The 16234-nt window shown below is 35.8% G+C and overlaps 1 protein-coding gene across 3 annotated transcripts in view; it reads left to right on the top strand.

Annotated features, from left to right (window-relative positions):
• Positions 1-16234, top strand: part of ATP11A (ATPase phospholipid transporting 11A) — a 120856-nt gene that overhangs the window by 72131 nt on the left and 32491 nt on the right. For 2 of the 3 annotated variants that reach the window (XM_040662539.2, XM_046906768.1), the window contains exons 5-12: positions 3278-3385; positions 6583-6711; positions 7195-7298; positions 8479-8529; positions 10765-10829; positions 12118-12199; positions 12847-12997; positions 13991-14188. In XM_040662539.2, the coding sequence (XP_040518473.1) occupies positions 3278-3385; positions 6583-6711; positions 7195-7298; positions 8479-8529; positions 10765-10829; positions 12118-12199; positions 12847-12997; positions 13991-14188 (888 nt within the window). The remainder of the gene's footprint in view (positions 1-3277; positions 3386-6582; positions 6712-7194; positions 7299-8478; positions 8530-10764; positions 10830-12117; positions 12200-12846; positions 12998-13990; positions 14189-16234) is intronic. The other variant, XM_040662546.2, reaches the window with a different exon arrangement.

Genomic DNA, 16234 nt, shown 5'->3' with positions numbered 1-16234 from the left:
TTGGTTGCTATAAGATGTCTCACAAATTCAACACAAGCTTATAAATTATTTTAAAACTTTGATATTCTTGTGTCCAAATGAATCATCTGCATTCTTGTATTTACTCAGTACATTTGACTTTTGTCTGTTACTGAGCAGCTGTCCGCATCCTATTACATTTTTTCCATAAAGACTGAAAATGAGCTTAGTAAGAATGAGAAAAATTTGTAAGATGAAACTGCTGATACTTTTTAGATTTCTGTATGCTCTGCAGAATGAAGAGATAACAAAAAATATTTTGGCTGAAATCTTCAGTATATGTCGATGATAACGTACAGTTCATAATGATAGCTGCAGTGCTTTCTATAGACTACTATTCAATAGATATTACAGTATTCTCTCATTTTCAGTGTGGAAATTAATCCATAATATTGAAGTAATTTTTAGAAATCAGTTCTTGCTCCTTCAGTGAGTATAATAGACAGTAATAAAAGTTGATTTCACAGAACAAAATTGCATAATGTAGGTTTGTATTATTATACAGGTTTGTAATTTCATTTTCATGCTAGTACTACCAAAAGGAAAAAGTTTTTCATGCTGTACCCTAATGCTGCAGTGTTCCAGTTAACACGAGCGCTTAAACGTAGATGGAATCTCATGGCAGTCTCATCTTAGTGCAATCTCAGATGAATATTGAATATTTTAATTTATTACTATTAATACTTTAATATGATTATCAGATCTGTGCATTATCAGAGCCTTCTGGTAATCTAAACTTGGTCTGGATCAAGATTTAATCAGGAACGAGAGACGTTGTTTGTTGTCAGGAACGAGAGAGCTCTGATTAAGCTAGAGCTGAATTTGTTGTCTTTGACAGTTTCAGGCCCCTTGAAGGAGTGCAAAGAATAACTTATCTGGCATAAACCTTGCTTAACTCATCCAAAATTTTACTAGATTTGAACTAGAATGTGAGTTTATAACAGGTGCACTTAGTGGCTATAATACTCTTCATCTTTGTGTACTGTACCATCTTACTGCAGCCACAAAGTAGTTTCTAAAACTGAGCTCCTAAAGTAATAGTCACAAATATCAAGTAGAATGATTTTATTTATTTGGCTTTTTACCTTCAGTCCAATCTAATGATAACTGCTCCTTTAGGACAGCCTCTCAATGTGAGAACGCAGTGACACAGTGAGTTAGTTCCATTTCATGGATATTTTGGGTTCAGGCACCAATAACTTCTTTACATAGCAGGGAGATTGCTTCAAGTATCTTTTACTAGGCCACTCAAGGGAATTAGTACTTTTCATGAGCACTAAAAAGGTCTCTTATTTTATTAGTATTCTGTGTTTGGGAAAGAATAGTTTCCTGAGGAAGCTGGATATCAAGACAGTGTCTCAGTCAGAATGCTCCCCATTTTAGCTCTAAACTTCTGTGTAGGTGTTCTGTATTATCTCCAGGACTATGATGATTAAAGATTAAAACAAACAAACAAACAAAAAATGAGGGTGTTGTGAGTGGACCCTGGCCAACATCTAGCTAACATCGCTCTCCCATGGAACGTGCAGAAAATACAAGGCAAAAAGATACAACAATTGAGTTAATGATGTTTTGATAGGGAAAGCAAAAGCTGTGTATACAAGCAAAGCAAAAACAAACAAACAAAAAAATGAAAAGAAATCAATTCAGAAGGAAGACATTCAGCCAATTCCTGGAAAGCAGGGCTTTGGCATGCTCAGTGCTTGCTTTGGAAGACAAAATACTATCATCATAGATGTACCCTCTTCCTCTTCCTTTCCCTAAGCTTTTCTTGCTGGGAATGACACCACTTGGTATAGAACATCCCTTTGGTCAGTTTTGGGTCTGTTCTGCAGGCAATGTCAGCTCCCACCCACTTGCCCATCCCCAGACTACTGGCTTCCTGAGGGGGAGAGATTGTAAAGAGAGCCTTGATGCTCCACATCCCTTGTTCAGTAGTCACAGAAACATTGGGGTGTTACTAACCATTTAACCCAAATTGCAAAGCACAGTAGCATATGAGGTACTGTGAAGAAAGCTCACTTCATTTCATCCAGACCCAGTACAGAGAGTAGTTTTGATCATCTCTTAATATGATAACTGGTTATCTTCATTGTCTTTATGCTAACTACAGATGTTTCCTGTCTTAGTTCTCCAAGAAACTATAACGTGTCGTGTTTTCATGCCTTTCAGTGCTAAGTATATATAGTTGAGGATTGTCTGTAGTGGGATTCACCTCTTGATATGAGCTTAAGTTAGGATCATGCAATGGCTGGTAATTTAGATGTCATTTCCTACTGTTAAGATTTGAAGTGTTGCACTTAGTGTAGTCTTAATGTAGTTAAACAGTGGACTATTCAAGTCTGGATTATGATGTGCTGTGCATAGTAAAGCAGCTGCATCTGTCCAAGTCAGGTGCCAAGTGAACACCACTTGTCTGGAGCGGCTATTCCACTAGAGTTTTAAAGACCCTGTGACTTTCCAAATTGTCTCTGAGAGTATCCAAAGTAGTGATACTCTTATTCTACAGTGGGTTTTCAAATGTGCCTAAGAGAGTCAGATGTGAATTTTATGGTATTTTTTCTCTTAACCACTAGTGTCTTTGTCATCTCCAATCTTTAGCCCGTTGCAGGACCTTTTGAATGGAAAGTCATTTTGACTGTTGACATAATAAATCAATTTATGGGATAATTCAGTGATCAGTATGGCAATGTGCAAAACTTCTCCAAACAAAGGTCTTCAGCACTGATAGTTTGTATGTAGGGTTAAAAAGTTTGACGTAATTGTACAGCAGTCAGGAAATATGACCGCCTTCACTCGTGGTCTCACTTTTGTCATCTTTCAATATGGAGTCCTAATTTTCCAAAATGTGATTTTCACACTTCTACTTTTTTAGAAGCAATTTCAATAAATACTATATTCTATATATATTCTATATATTCTATAAATACTTTGTGCTTACTCAAGAGTTGGGGTGTGAACAAAAGGTGATCACTTAAACATCAGAAATTGTTCCATATGTTATAGACATCCCTATTTATCAAATTGTCTTCATTAAAATATATGATTTTATTAACTAATTTTAACAGTGAATCCTCTTTCTCATATACGTGCAACATGACTGTACCACAATTTCATTTATTCTAGTGAAAATCTTTTCTTTTTTCCTTATTTTGGCTAAGAATCTTTTGTTTTTTAATTTCTGTTGCAAGATAAAACTGTTCTGTGTCTTTATAGCCAAATGTGCATCACTGCATCATTCCATTTCACTGTTTTTTAGGGTTATGAAGATTGGCTTCGACATAAAGCTGACAATGCAATGAACCAATGCCCTGTTCATTTCATTCAACATGGTAAACTGGTTAGAAAGCAAAGCCGAAAATTAAGAGTAAGTAACTATGACTTAATAGACTTTAGGAGTCAGGTTTGCTTTGCACTTTTTGTAAAAAGAATTGCACAGAAATGTAGTGTAGAAAATGTATTTATTACATGTCATGATAAGCTCCATAAAATGGACCTTAAATCAACTAATTTTTAATTGTGCGCCTCTGAATTAAGTATTTTAAGAAGCTAGACATGTTTCTGCTTTATCTATGCACTGTTAAGTCTTCTCTCATAACTGTTGCTTTCGTGTTTCATTTTTGAACTTGAAATGTTTCATTCATTATTTGTTTTTTTGTCTTTTCTCCATTTGTGATTCTCTGTGGTATGCACATTAATAACTTACTTAAGCCCAATTATGACAGTCAACCCTACCAATTTGTCCTATTTCTTATAGAGAAAAACACATTCAGAATACTTCCTTCATTTCCCATCAAATCACAACCTCTTTATTGGTCTTCTCGGTGCTTCTACGTACTTTTCCTGATAATTTGAAGGTTATTTCCATAAAATTTCTTTTTTTTTTCTTTGTGAGCAGATGAAGTTGTCGTTGTTATGATCTTTAAAATTTAGCAAGATCTGATAGATGCTTGTTTGGTCTCCCCATATTTCTAATATCTTTGTTAGGAATATCTTTTTCTGCTCAGCTTCATTTGGGCATAAATTGATCTACAGGGTTCTCTGCCTTCCTGCTGTGACCATTCATTTGAATATGGTAGTTTCTGCCTACAGCTTCCAGATAGATAGATAACTAACTAACTAAATAAATAAATAAATAGAACTAAGACATGATGTGCTGCTCAGTATTCCACGTACCTAAACAATTATCCATTCTATATAAAGTGAATGATGTAGCACAGAATTGGAATTTGCATTACATTAATGAATCCCTTGCATATATTTTCTCAATTTCTCCCTGGTTCTTTGCCTTTCAGAGACTATTTCAAGGAACTAAAGGGTAGGAGAGGCAGGCATAGGAAATATTTGTGTGGAGAGGGTATCTGTCTGTGGGTGACAGAGTAAAATTCTCGGACCTGTGTTATGCAAGAAAACAGACCAGATCACATAAAGGCAGATCCTTCTGCCCCTAAAAGCCTGTGGACGTTTCATTAAGGGAAGGAAAAAGAACTGCTAAAAGATGAGATTTCTTTTTAACTGACACATTGGCAGATATCATCGCAAGAGCACTTTGTTAGTATTTTGTTTACTGTTTCTTTTTTCTTGACTCCTGCCCTTTTTTCTACTGCAAACTGATTTTTAATTTATTTTTTGGTTAGGCTGTTTTATTATAGTTTGCTCCTGGATTGCAGACTGATTTGTATACCATAGCTCACAGAGACAAATCTTGCTAGATAAATTAGTAAATAATAAGGACCACTCAACGCTATGACCTGTGAAAATCAGAATGAAGAGAACTTGTTTGTCTTTGAGCTGTATCTGAAAATTCACTTTTTGATGTGCAAATATTTTTTACTCCAGGTACAGTTTTTTTCTCCTGCATGTTTTTACTGTGACACTTGACTGACAAGAGGGCTTTGATTGCTCAACCAGCCTCCTGGCTTTCTGAACAATTTGGGATCTTTCTTCAGCAACATCTGCAGAGATGATTAAATTTGCAGTAATGTCATTGTGGTTTAGATAGCTGACAGTTAAATTAATGTTTTTAGTGGTAAAGAGGGCTGGTAAACCCAATCGAATTACCTGATCTTCTTAAAATTGCCTCTTTTACCAGTTGGATTCTCTGTCTGTTCACAGTTTATTCAAGATAATGCCCTAATAGTGTTTTATGTGCTTTTGATAAAGTTCTTATTTTGAGTGTTTTATTATAGTTTTCCACATCACTGTCTTTTATGAGTAATGATTTTGTGGCAAATGGGCAAGTTCCCTCAGAGACACTTGTTAGAGTATGACAACTACAGCAGCAGTCTGGTCGGACAAACTCCACTGCTCTTCACGATGAATGTTCCGTGTTGTTCAGGCTGGCTCCAGCCAAGGTGTCCACTACCTCTAGTTCCAAACCTACCACTTCACTGTCTCACTACGTACCTTCACTTGCCTGAGTCTGCAGAATGAAATAGGAAAAATCATGTAGTAAGAAGGAAGTATATGAGAAAATTAATCCCTTCCTAAATTTGAACATCCCAAGACTTAACTTGTTGGTAAAAGTTTTCCCCTAGGCATGAAGTACCCAATAGTACCCTTACGCATCGTGTCAGGTCTTTTAATTAAGCCTTATTCTTACCTACAAGTTAAATGTTTTAGCATCATTGTTCAGTAGTTCTTCAGTACGTTTTAGTAAACCATATCAATGCTATCACAATTTCATTTTTAACTGCTGATAGCAGACAATTTTGCTTAACTAGAATTAGCCAAATCTTGGCAGGTTATTAGGAATATTAGAATTCAGCTTAAAACTATATCACAAGATTAATGATTAAGCAGAATCTTATAATAATAGCTTATGACATAAAGGTATCTCTAGTAGGTGTTTAACGATGATTTTTTAAATTGAAACTGATATTCTTAAAACATGCACTGTTTCTTTACCTTTTGTTCATTTTTTAATTTTTCCCTTGTAAAATATGAGTTCTAACAGTTTATAAAAGGCTGTTTCTCTCAGAGGGATGCTTTACAGTAATCTCTTGAATCTGTAGTTGATTGGCTGTTCAGTTGCACTGTTTAACAGACTGTAAGATGCTTTCTTATGTTTGCATTAATGATGATTAATTTATTCACCTTTAAACATGGATAAAGAGTAGGATGGACTTCTAGTGACAAATCCTACTGAAAATATGTCCTTGTGTTCACTGAAAGACTTGGAATTCTTACATTGCTTTCAACTGTCTCTAATTACACTGTTCTGAGATGCTTATCCTCAAGAGCAAAAGAAAGCAGTCCACATCTCCAGCTGTTTTTGAAATAGTATTTTGTTGTAATTATTGTTGAAGCAAGGGTATATCTTCTGTCTCTCAAATAACATTACAAAGCTTCATAATTCAGTACTTGCACAATGGTTTGAGATCCTGAAAGGTAGCACGCAGTAAACCTGATTCATTCCACAAAGTGTAGTTCTCAGATATAGTTCTGTAGTTATATACTCCTGTGGTAACATCCAGGTCTGAATAAGATGTATGAATTTTCAAGATATTTGAATGAACCGAAGTTTTTGAGCTGCCACATGATACATTTTTTTTTTCCCTCTAGGTTGGTGATATTGTGATGGTAAAAGAAGATGAAACATTCCCATGTGACTTAATATTTCTATCAAGTAGTAGAGGAGATGGAACGTGCTTTGTTACAACAGCTAGTTTGGATGGTGAATCCAGTCATAAAGTAATAAAATGTTTTACACTTTCTTCTTAAGGCAAAATTTGCTTTTAGGTTGGGTTTTGTTTTTTTTACAGAGAAAAAAAATATAATCATGCATATATTTGTGAGCGGATGCACTGATGTGTATAAGTTTGTGCAAGTTGAGTTCTTTTTTCTTGATGTTACATTAATTTATGAAAATATTCAAAAGATTTTTTTTTGCAGTCTGTGTATAGTACAGGCATGTAGATTACAGAGATGATTTCCACGCATTTTTGTACTTATATGCTTTCATGCTAACCTGATTTATTACTGCAAATATACTGCAAATGTACTGCAAATAATGTATGCAGATACCCACTAAGGAACATTTAAAAGTGCTTCTTAATTGAAATATGTAAAAGCTAGCACATCTTTTCACAATGAAACAGAGTATATCTACAGATAAATGCCTTATATCTCTGTCCTAAATTTTTCAATGTATATACATCTTTTTATTCATTCCAGACACACTATGCCGTTCAAGATACAAAGGCATTTCACAGTGAACAAGAAATTGATGCACTACATGCTACCATTGAATGTGAACAACCTCAGCCTGACCTTTATAAGTAAGAAAATAATTCTTACCTATTTTATTTAACATATTCTACCAATAGAAGGATATCATCGTTAAAAAATCCTGACTGCATCTGCGTGCAGATTGGGCCCATGGGCAGGTTAGAGTGGGCCCCAAAATGAGTCTGGAATCAATTTAGTCTTCCATCCATGCTCCTCTCCAGCAGATTGGTCAGAGATCTGCTCTAGGGCATGGGTCTCCAAAGTGGGCTGCACACAGCTCAGAGGATGTGCAGGACTGTTCACTGAGGTGTGTGAAGGAAATGTTAGAACTCCTACTTAGATTTATTTTTTAATCTAAAAAAAATATGTTTTACTAATATTTAATGTACATACTGATGCTGGCATCCTCATGCAGTCTGTATGTCAGAGGGTCCACAGTTTCAGAAGTATCCCTGGGGAAGAGTGGGTGTTCCGCCCTGTGGAGAGGTTGACACTGACACCCTGACTCATTTGTCCATTTTCAGTGTATTGTGAAGTATGGCAGTTTGTTTGTACCTGGTTATGGAGAGTTCTGGGTTATATTACCTAGTTCTAACTAAACTAACCTCACAAAATAAGCAAGTGACTCACAAAGATTCCTACAAAGAAACTACAGATTAATAATCCAAGCACAAACAAACAACAAGAAAATGGCAGAGCAGACATTTCTCCTGCTCCTACTATGAGCTCTTAATCAGTAGTTGGCCAAAAAAAAAAATCAAAATTTTCAGGAAGATTATATGAATGATGGATTTACATCTGCTATTGTTAACAATGAACCTGCAATATGTTATGCTCATGTTGCATCTTTGCAGACTCCTTGTAGATCCACTCTTAGTTGTAGGTCTCTGTTCAATACACTGTTCATTAACTATTTTTGTATTTAAGAACAAATGTGTGTTTAATTCACCCCAAGGATACAAGAAAAACATGTGAATGATCACAAAACCTTGAACAAAATTTTTCTCAGATAATCTGTTCACATATATACTCCTTAAAGATTTTAAAAGTGAGAATAATTTGCTTTGGTTTTTGTATATGTGTGTGGCATATACAAGTCTGTATATGAAGAGAATTGCATGTCCTTGTACATTAAGAAAATGGTAATGTTGAGACATACACACATAGGAATACACCAACTGCTACTAGCAATAGCACTGCTATTAAGCTACTTGTATATTTCCCTTGCAGATTTGTTGGTCGAATAAATGTTTACCATGATAGAAATGAGCCTACAGCAAGGTAAGGAAAATGCAGCATTTCTATACACTTAATCGTTGTTAGGGCTAAGTATGTATCAATAATTAAAATTACATTTGTTTCACCAACACTGGGCTGAGTTTTTATTTGATCTGTATTTGGTTTGTAAATGCTGTTGATAAGTATTTTGGCAGAGCTTTGATAAGACTGCTCCATCAGCATGGGGTCTGCAGTATACCAAAGAGTGTGCAGAGAATTGTGTGTATTCCTGTCATTCTTCTTCTTTCTTCTTCTTCCTTCTTCTTGGAGATTGAGCATGCTAATATCATGTTTAGTTTTACTGAGGAAAGGATTTGTGTATTTATCTGAACTGTCTGCAGTGTTGTGAGTGATCAAGAAGGCAGCATCCAAGAAAACTGATTTTATATGAGGTGTAGGAAATGATCTGTTACTTTGGGCCTGGCACCTAGGAGGATCTGCCTCCTGAGCAAATAAGTTTCATCCTGAAGTGAATGACATGCATTCTGTTCAGGGAGCAATCTGCAGCCCAGACCATTCCAGCAAACAGCGAAGAATAACAAAGCAGTACAAAAGTGTTGTGGGTCTTCATGTCTCTTCTGCCTAGGAACTTCTGTATACAAGCAAGGAAAAGAATCTGCATACCTGATTTTGATTAGATCTATACCACAAAAAGACAAGCTAATAAAAGGAAGTCTTCTCATTTATTATATCCAAGGTTCAGCGTGTGAGAATTTACTCCATTCTGGCAAAGTGCCTTCTTAAGCTCATGGGTCTGGTAATTTTCTATCAGTAAACAAAGAGGGAAGAAAGCCTGGCTGCTGAGCCTGTTAGTGTCAAAGGTCTCTCAAGAAACATATGTATGCCTGCACTGTGAAATAGTGAAAATCTGCCACCATCCAGAGCAGTTCACTCCTCTGTTGGCTGTTCTGGGCTGAATTCTTGCTAGGGATCTCTCAAATCAGAGGGCAGGCAGAGAGCACTGGCCTCACAAACTGCCCTAGTTACAGCTTCCCTTTTCTAGGTAGTGGGCATCCTTACCCTCCCCAGGATCCACCTGTCCTTTCCATGTTGAGTGATGTGTCACTTGAAAGCAGATTGCTACGGTCTGCTGTGAAAACTTTTTCTTCCTTCAAGATTCTTAGTCAATAGGTGGGAAGAAAAAGGAAAATATGTGGAAAATACGATTCCAAAGAGCACTCTTATCAAATCAAAACAGCAATAGCCTGCGTCTAACAGTGTGAACTGGAAGAAATCTTCTGGCTTTAAGGCATGTATTCCTGGAACAGCACTATTACTATTGGGATTTATTTTACTGTGTTGGATACAATGTTCTATAGCCCAACTCATTCATGTAACATCACACAGCTGGTTTAAATGGAGCTAGTTGCATGTTCTACATCATAATTAGTAGCCCTGGAGTTTATGTTTGTTTCGTTAGAGTTTCTTGATTTGGGTTTTTTTTTTTTTGTAGTTATCTTTTACCACAAGAACACTTCGAATAACATCCAAAAATGTTGAGGTTACTTCTTGGGTGGTGTTTTGTTGTTATTTGTTTGTTGTTTTTTCCTCCCTGGATATATAAATAGAGCCTGGCAGTAGTTTAAAATGTCATCCATGCAATTCTGCATGCTGTCTGTCAATAAAGCAGCCCTTGGTTTCGCACTGTCATAGTGGTTTGTGTTACATGTGCTCCAAAATGCCATCTTTAAACAGCATGGGAAGAAGTAGGTAATTCCACCTACTTCTTAGTAAATTATTTTACCTATACTGATCTTTATGCTTTGAAAAGTATACAGTAAGTTTCAAGCAAGACTGCGTATAGCATTTATAATTGAAATACAGTGACAGAATCTTTAACAAGTAATTCTAACATGCAGGAAGCTCTACTTTACACAAACCTAAAAAAAGACTTGGTGTTGTTAAGAATAATCACCTTACAATTAGGATAATTGATATTATTTAGATATCTTCAGATGTGGTTTTTAGATGCACTGACTTTCAATACTGGAAAGAAATGAAAAACACTTTTTTTCTACATGTTTCAAAATGAGATTGCTAATGCTACCTTTGGATTGTGAGTTTATAACTTTAATTTTAGGCATCTGTATGTTTTTTAATCTTCACTTAAAATCTTTAAGTACCATTAATTAATGAATTAATTCACTGAGTAAAACTAATTTCCGTCTTCAGTGGCTTCCATTAAATCCTGTTGTCTCTTTCTAAATACTTATGTTTTGTAATGTTTATCTTTTGCAGGCCATTAGGATCTGAAAATCTGCTCCTTAGAGGAGCCACTTTAAAGAATACAGAAAAAATCTTTGGTAAATATTTGTATTAATTATCTCAGAGGATGCTGAAGTAATATGCAAACATCAAACAGGCTTGCAATTGTGGAGTTACTACTATGTGTATGATTTCTACTGAAACACTTGATTTACAACTTTTTAATAAGGTTTACTGATGGTATAATTGCAGTAAAATAAGTATTAATGATGTATAACGACTGTAGAGATTTTTGGGAGGAGTTTAGTCTTCAAAGATGATGAAGATGACACACATTCTTCATTTGAATATAGGGGTTTTGAACAGGCACTGTGGATTAATATTGTTGTCCCAAAGAAGTAAATGATCCTGTTGAAAAATGTTAAATCTGTTTTGCTCAATCATCAGAATAGACAGATACTCCATTTTGATATAAATATGGCTGATAAAAAAAACCAACTTAAACAGTTTCTGACTCAAAATTAGACTTTCTACTATCCAGTGAATTTTGTATGTGTGTGAATTGCCTTGATTACATGGAATTTCAAAAAGGATGAAAAGCGTATGTTGATTTGGACTTGCCCTCTTTTCTTTTAATTGGTATCTGAAATTGATGAACTAAGACAATTAGACTGTAGTATTTCTTTAAACTTCAGGGCATGATTTTAAGATCTCAGTCAACTTGTGTACCAGGCAGAGATGTGTGAGTGGTTGTTTCTGATCTGTGTAACATATGCAGTGTTTGCCATTAACACAGAATGATCCATGTCCAAAACTGTATTATTTTAGCATTGTGCTGATTTACTCTGCACTTCAAATCCATTTTCTCGTTAACATTTGCTTCTAGTTATTGTATTTAATATTCTGAGGGTTAGTCACACAAAATGCAATTTTAAGAGGAATTCAGTAATATCAGAAGATCTCTCTTCATAAATTATTAGCATTTCCTGAAGAAAACTAAATCAGTAGCCTTCTTCTGTTCTTCTTGGATTTATCCTGTAGTTTAGCCCTAGTTGGATTGTCTTGCACAACGTATTCTTTATGTTTTAAAATTAAAGCCAAACAAACAAACAAACAAGCAAACAAAACCTGCCAAACATCAAAATGCAAGGAAATGGGAAAAATGATTCTAGAGTGAGATGTGTTTCTTTAAATTTTCCCCAAAATATTAAAGCCACTTTATTTTTGCGTATCATCTCAATTTGTATCCTTTTTCTTCAGTCTATAGAAACTATGTAGGCATGGGTATAATAATGGATGGGGTCTAATAATCTAGAGAATTGTGTTCTTATTCAAATAAGTTATTGTACTGCGTAATCTTTAGTAAAACAAGTTGTCTCATTTCAGGTGTTGCTATCTACACTGGCATGGAAACAAAAATGGCATTAAATTACCAGTCAAAGTCACAGAAACGATCTGCTGTAGAAAAGTAATATTTCAAACATTTATTTTGGGGTGGAAAACTGCATGTTGGAATGGTGTATAAAAGGGAATATTTTCAATGGGCTAAAAGTATGTGATTTATTTATTTTAAACAATGGAAGAAGTAGAGGAACTTCTGCATGTTGCATGCTTCATTTTTGAATTATGAAATGACTCATATAACCTCAGATAGATTAGGTTCTCAATACTGAACAATTACTATATGTTAAAAAGAAACCATCATAATGCAGTGCTTACATTTTTTGAGATAAAGTATGCTTTGCTGTTCCAGCAGACTTTTCTTTCACTGGTTAGAGTGTACCTACTGACTTTTTTTCCAAGATTATGTGCTTCAATATCCTAACACTGTTTAACCATATAATTAGATTGAATTTAGTAGAATTAATTCCTTTAGCATGGACCGACTGTAGTCATGCAAAGCTAATTTGTGACAGGTTTTCCATGCTTAATCTAAAATTGCATGTTCCATATAGGCATACATAGAATTTATAACCCTTATCTTCAGGGGAAGTTATTTAACATCATAGCAAATATTAGGCTGAAACACAAGTAGAGTATTTTTTAAATGAACTCTGTAGTTTGCATACGAGTGGAATTTTTATTTATTTTTAATTTTTTATTATTATTTTTTAGATCAATGAATGTATTCCTTATTGTATACCTCTGTATTCTCATCAGTAAAGCGCTAATAAATACTGTCCTGAAGTATGTCTGGCAGAGTGAACCATTTCGTGATGAGCCGTGGTATAATCAGAAAACAGAGCCAGAAAGGAAAAGAAATCAGGTATGGAAATAAATTAAAATACCGAAAAAAAATTTCATTAAGCTCTAAATTTGTGAGACTCCTACTGAAAAGTATATACAGCCTATGTACTTACTAAGGATGGTGATAGTATATCTGTGGAAAGCCTGTATGTGGTGGGGTTTTTTTGAACTTTAACTGAAGATTCATCAAGGATATAAAAGTTCTTTTTTAGTGTGAAAATCCATATGTAAATGTTCTGGAGTTTCCTGCCATTGAGTTTCTAAAGAAAAGAGCTGAACTCTTGGAGGGACCATGGGACAGGAAGGAATCACGCAACTACTGGCAATCATGTAACCGGCAGCTGTTCAAAGCAATCTGCTGTAGGAATTGCTGTATAAGTACCTCCCAGAAGCTCAGTTTCATATAGTCTTGCAGCTCTCTCGTGAGTGTTAGAGACCAACAGAGTTGCCAGCGTCCAGCATCTTTATGAGAGCAATGACACTGTCAAGCAAGGATACTTTATAATGAACTCAGCCCTACATTACAGAAAGCAGAATATTATTTTAGTAAATCATCCCAAGAAGGGGAAAAATTCCTCTTTACACTAAATGATACTGCTGCTGTCTGAAGGTTATGTAATCTGTTAATCCTCAGATGGCTTACTGTGATTTTATGGTATTCTGCTAAGTTGTGAATATACCTTTTTACTGTTTTCTGGTACACATGATGATGTGATGATGGTACACACTCTTCATATGCAGTCACTCTCATTGCTGATCTATAACTTTGCAGCAATAATGTGTAAATGTATTCTCCATCTACATATCTGTACAGTAAAATACGAAGTTAAAACTTAAAAAGAAAAAGAATAACTGTGCTGTAAATCATGAAAGTATACATTCTGTGCCAAACTATGAGATGTGAATGGAGTTGCTTAATGTTGAAAGCTAAATAAGACTTGCAAATGCAAGTAGCCACCTTTCAGTATTTAATGGCACATGAATTATTATCTTTATCTTGCTTCTTTGGCAGTTTCTTCAAGCATTTACAGACTTCCTTGCATTCATGGTTCTCTTCAACTACATTATTCCTGTATCCATGTATGTCACCGTGGAAATGCAGAAATTTCTTGGTTCTTATTTCCTTACGTGGGATGAGGAAATGTTTGATGAAGACACAGGTGAAGGACCACTGGTGAATACTTCCGACCTCAATGAAGAGTTGGGACAGGTAAATTTCACCGAATGACAAGATTTTCAACTATTTCCACCATAAAAATACATTTTACTGATGTATAGTAATTTTTATTTAAAAATTAATTGTCACTGTAGTTTTTTACAGCTTTACAATACATTTTCCTTAGGGCTGATTAATTTAGAAATTGTATTTGATTTCTTCAGATTTTTAAAATAAAAAATTCTGATTTCCCAGCTAAGTGACTTCAGTGGAGGTCAACACACAACACAGAGTTTCTGAAAACACCTGTGGGCTACCATGCTGAGTATTGAAATAGACAACACCTACATTTAGCTTAATGAGTAATTCCTGAATACACTTCACTTAAAGCAATTTCATTCATTTCCATGAGTTAGAAGTACTACATTACTCATTACGTTGGTGTTTCCTAATTTCATTGTTTAAATACATTTTAGAATTTCATAACTTTTTATTGCGTTGTAGCTAACCTAGGAAATTAGTTCTGTATTATCTTTTCCTACACAAATAGTCCCTTATTTGATTTTTTTTTCAAATAGTATTATTATTGTACATTTAAGCAATGGCAAATTTATATATCCTCTGAACCATTTGCACTTCAGGCTGAATCATCTCACCAAAGTGAAATTTTCTAGACGGTAAGTGTGTAATCTAAGCTGGATTTTTCCACTTTCACTGAACAGATGCACAGGCACGCACACTCTTACCTGGCATAGGTACCTGCAAGGTAGATACAAAAATACATCTATATTATAGATTATTATAATGGTTAAATGTATTAGTAAATAATAAGCACTTCATGAAGGTAGTAATTTGTCTCCTATAACTATAGAGGGAGATTTATATAAGCATCTAAATTCCTTACAGTAAAAGCCAGATAAAAGAAATACCTTTTTTGTCTGGTAGACTCATAGCAAATATCCAGACAAAAGTTTCATCCAATAAAATGATTGTCTGACCTTCTGCTTTTTTTGAAAGAAATTCCGTCTTTATTATTTTGCATTCACAAAATCATCATACTGACACAGATATGCACACATTTTGAATAAACTATTTAGGAACTTCATTAATTAAATAATTTTCATAGGTTGTCAAATAAAATAAATAAGATTGCATATTACTTTATTTTTGTACAGCTGAACTAGTTATTGAGGTTTTAAGGAGTATGGGCCACCACTGTTCGTAGTGTTTCTTATACAGTCTTTGCAGACAAGGTGTTGATGTCTGTGCTGAGTGAGCAGGCAGTGTTATGGATTGAAAACTGGCTGAGCAGCAAGTCCCAGAGTGTGGTGATCAGTGGTGTGAATTTTTGCTGGAGGCCAGCATCTTGCAGGTGTAGCTCAGTGGCCAGTACTGGGCCCACTTCATATCATCTTCATTAAAGATCTGAATGATGGGGCACAGTGTGCAGGGGACCACTGTGCTGGAAGGCAGCATTGTAGAAAAGGAGCTGGGGATCCTGGTGGACCCTAAGCTGAACGTGAAACTGCAGTGAGCCGTTGTGGCAAAGGCAACCAAAAGCCCCCTGGTCTACACTGTGGGGAATGGTTCCAGCTGGGGTGATCCTTCCACTTTGTTTAGCTCTGGTGAGGCCACACTTGGAGTGCTGGGTCCAGTTCTGGGCACGCCAGTAAAAGAGAGACTGGAATATACTGGAGGGCCTCCGATGAAGGTCCATGAAGTTGGTGAAGGGACTGAAGTACCTCTCTTTGAGGAGAAGCTGAGACAGCTGGGTGTGTTTAGCTCAGAGAAGGCTCATGGCAGATGTCATCAATGTCTATAAATACCTGAAAGGAGGCTAAACAGAGGACATAGCCAGGCTCTTCTCAGTGGTGCCCAGTGCCAGGACAAGAGAACACGGTCACAAACTGGCACACAGAGGTTCCCTCTAAACACCAGGAGCACTCTGCACAGTTTGGGTGATGGAGCACTGGTGCAGTCTGCCCTGAGGTTGTAGGTTCTCCTCCCTGGGGATCTCCGGCAGCTGCCTGGCCATGGCCCTTGGCACCCTGCTCTGGGTGCCCTGCTTGAGTAGGAGGGCTTGGTGACCAGGTGACCTCC

The sequence above is a fragment of the Gallus gallus genome, chromosome 1 (assembly GCF_016699485.2).
Source record: "Gallus gallus isolate bGalGal1 chromosome 1, bGalGal1.mat.broiler.GRCg7b, whole genome shotgun sequence".
NCBI lineage: Eukaryota > Metazoa > Chordata > Aves > Galliformes > Phasianidae > Gallus > Gallus gallus.
The sequence above is the reverse complement of the archived record's forward strand: the minus strand, read 5'-3'. Positions and strand labels throughout refer to the sequence as shown.